Raw genomic sequence first — 3958 nt, forward strand, 5'->3', positions numbered from 1 at the left:
ATGGTAACAAGAGCTAAAGATGTAATTCACAAACCAAATCTGAGATATGCTCTTCTAACCTCTAGATACGCGACTGAAGAACCTAAAGATCTAGAAGCTGCAATGGCACATCCAGGGTGGAACCTAGCTGTAATGGATGAAGTAGGGAGAATCAACATGCTGCACACATGGGACTTGGTTGAACCAACAGAAGACATGAACTTGCTGCACTCAAAATGGGTTTTCAAAACCAAATTAAAGCCTGATGGAACTGTAGACAAACTAAAAGAAAGACTTGTTGCCAATGGATTTGAGCAAGAAGAAGGTGTAGATTACCTTGAGACATACAGTCATGTGGTTAGAACAGCGACTATCAGGCTGGTCTTAGAGGTAGCTACGGCTAAATGATGGTCTTTTATGCCCTGCAAAATCATCAATAGAAGAAACAAGCGCTCTACGATAATCTCGTGGCTTGGTTAACTGCAAAACAGTTTTTGTTCCTTTGAAAGTCTTATTGATGATAGGAGAAGGTTTGGGTGAAGAAGATGTGTACCTTGGCCTTACTTGTGGACTATGGAGTGTAGATTGGTGAGATTACAGCTTTACAACTGGTCTAGGACTTGCAGCTAAGGAATCAACTCGAGAATCTTTGGTTTTAGACAAGTCTGGACGTTCTCGTGGAGGTGTGTCGATTGATGCAAAACCTACATCGATCAATGCTGAGCCTGCAACTCGTGTTTCTTCAACGATTCTGCAACTTTCTTCAGGAATCTGTGTTTCCATTACAAAAACATCATCTACCAGCGACTTGTCATGGATCAGAACCTCATCATGGTCTCTAGTACTGATTAGATGATCTCCACTCCAATCTTCAAGCTTAACAGCTTGCTTGCTCATTTTCTAAACAGGCTCCAACTCTTTGACATACCTAGCAGTAATGTCTCCATGAAGCTTTATGAGCGGATCATCATTAGAAACAATTTCCACAGAAAATGTCTGACCATCAATAGTGGGAGCTCTTCTCAGCTTGTCCATCTCAAAGTTCATGACCAAATCATCCACATTCAAAGCTATCTGTCCCTTCTTCACATCTATGATAGCACCAGCTGTAGCCAAGAATGAGCGTACTAAGATGAGAGGATCACTAGGCTCTTTGTCATATTCCAGCACCACAAAGTCAGTGGGAATCATGCAATCTCCAATCTTAATCGGAACATCTTCTAAGACACCTTCAGGAATCCTTATGGATCGATCATGTAAGATAAGAGAGATCCTAGTCGGCTTGAAATCTGTCATCCCAAGTCTCACAGCAACAGAATATGGCATTAAATTGATACTAGAGCCAAGATCGCAAAGAGAGTGACGAAACCTTCTTGTGCAGATCGAGCAATCTAACACAAAACTTCCAGGATCTGGTAACTTCTCTGCAATCCTACTCTGAATCACTGCACTCACTTTCTCAGATACAACCACTATCTCTTTCCTCTCTTTCTTCCTTTGAGCAGGCTAGTTCAACAGAATTGCACTGACATCCTTGGTAAGCAAAGCTCCTTCCCCAGGGCTCAAACCATTAGTGACCATCCTCTTCACATATCGCTTAATATTATGAGAAAACTTGACTGCATCAATCAAAGGCATCTCTATCATCACCTTATCCATAATAGCTTTGCATCTAGCTTCTTCAATCTCCTGCTTGGACCTCCTAGGCTTAGGAAAAGGAACCTTAGGTTTGTAAGCTTGCTCTGAATCAGATGGTGCAACTCGGAGAGAATCATGAGCTGTTTGTGGGGAGTGTCGATCGATGCTGATGTTGTGTCGATTGACGCTTGATTGAGTTTGCATCGATCGATGCTCTTGTGTAGTGTCGATCGATGCTGGCTCAACTAATGTATCTTCGTCTCCTTGTTTCACCAAAATCATATTACAAGCATGCTTGGGGTTTGACTCTATTCTTCTAGAAAGAAATTCCTCTTGTCTTTTAACAGACCCAGCAGTCTGAATCACTTGATTCTCCAGCTTCTTAACATGTGTGATAACAGGATTTTCACCCAGGGTATCAATTCCCTATGCAGTTGTAGTACAAAGGGTTATCAATCCAAATGGTTGTTATGCTAGCAGATAGGATGCAATCAGAAGCAAGAAAGTCAAGCCAAGCAATAAAAGGGGTTTTGTCTAACAATCCTAAAATAATAAAAGAAAAGAATATAAACAAGACACCACACGACCTAAGCACTCGATGCAAGCATTCGAGTACAGGATCGGGTGGGGTGATTGAGTAAGCAAGATGAGTATGAACAGCTTGAAGGGTTACTCAAAGCAAGTGATCCTGTACCTGTTCGGGTAATGGATCGAGTAAGGAATGAAAATGCAAACAATTAAAATACGAAAGCTTCTAAGGATGGGGTAATCGACTTCTAAGTGTTCCTGACCGATACAGATGTCTTACATGCCTCAAGCAAATAATTCGTAGTTAATGAATCTCTAAAACCTTGTTAAAACACTCTCGTGAAAGAAACAATCAACCTTGATCACTCCCCTACCCAACTCTCGTTGGAGAAACATGACCAAGCAGGCAATATGAACTGACTAATTATTGTCAATAAACCCCTTACTCATCTAATCTCTTAGGCTAGGTAGGTAAATCTCTAGCATCGATTGATTCAAGCATTTCATCTACACCTCTTGGTGGTAAAACACCTAAGATCTAATCTCACCCTCTCGGTATATTGATAGCATTAAGAACACCAATCTAGAAGGGAATTTATAACACATAAACAATCAATCTAAGACATCCTAATCGATCAAGAACACAAAATCATCTATCCCATCCTTAGAAACTTTACTTCACTACTCGGAAATCATTGCAGAAAACATAGAAAAACAGATAAACAAAGATTGCATTGAATTAAAAGATAGAGTAGAGAATAAAGAGTACAAAGTAGAAATCTAAAGAGATAACAAAAGATGTAAAATAAATCCTAACAAAAGTGGAAAATTTTTTGAGTCGCTCTAGATCTCTCTCATAAGCTCTCGCTCTCTGGTTTGAGGGTCTGCGACATGCTAGGGCGAGAGGAAAAAGAGGGGGGTTTATATATGGAAACCCCTTTGACCTAGCTTCCCAGTCCTGCTCGAGGGTCTACTCGATGGGGTGCACGAGGATGAGGTCGGGTTACTCCTCGGGTAGATCTTCGGGTTGTTCTTCCTGCTCTTGGATCCTCCTCGATCGGGTTGGGGTTCAGACTGTTCTTCCTGCTCGATGGCTCCTTTGGGTACATGCTCGGATTTGTCCTTGTTTCTCCCTATTTTAGGCTCTAAAGCACTTGTTTTCATCCAAAGTATGCAAATGCAAGAATGCAACACCCTAAATGGCCTAAATGCAAAATCCTACAGTTAATGACCTAAAAATGCTAAGGTAAGGGTATAAACAATGCAAAATATGGACAAAAAAAGATGATTAAAACATGTAAATTAGAGAGTTATCTGACCTCCAAACTTAAATCTTGCTAGTCCTCTAGCAAGGAAGTAGGAGGATGAGTTAAAAAATGGAGACTCATAACCTTTATGTGCTAAGCGAAGGATTCAAGCTATAGTCCTTAAAGATAGTTTAATGGTGCTAAGATCAATCAACATACTTACAAATATTTTCTTATGCTTATTACCATGCATCGATCTAGTTCAACCTCCAACTAAAAGTAAAGACTTGCAATTCCAAAGAACATCTCTTTCACATTCATTTAAGTGTTTGGCGAATTCTTGCAAATGGAAGGTGTATCAAGCTCAATCGGTTTCAAGGGTAAGGCTTTTTGGTAAGGTGGTTTCAAACAAATTCTTTGGGTGGTTTTCTCTCAAAAGAAGGAATGCTAGACAATTGTGAAAACTATCTAAGATTGAGAACAATTTGGGCATACAAAGCTTAACTATTGATAATCTACCCTTTTCTCATTCATCTTTTTTTTAATCAAACCCCCTAGAATAAAAC

General features: G+C 40.1%; 1 protein-coding gene across 1 annotated transcript; it reads left to right on the forward strand.

Moving 5' to 3' along the window:
- LOC109126377 (uncharacterized mitochondrial protein AtMg00820-like) lies at window positions 1-387 on the forward strand. Its single transcript, XM_019229886.1, has one exon. The coding sequence runs from the start codon at window positions 1-3 to the stop codon at window positions 385-387; it is 387 nt and encodes a 128-aa protein (XP_019085431.1).

This window comes from Camelina sativa, chromosome 9 (assembly GCF_000633955.1).
Source record: "Camelina sativa cultivar DH55 chromosome 9, Cs, whole genome shotgun sequence".
NCBI lineage: Eukaryota > Viridiplantae > Streptophyta > Magnoliopsida > Brassicales > Brassicaceae > Camelina > Camelina sativa.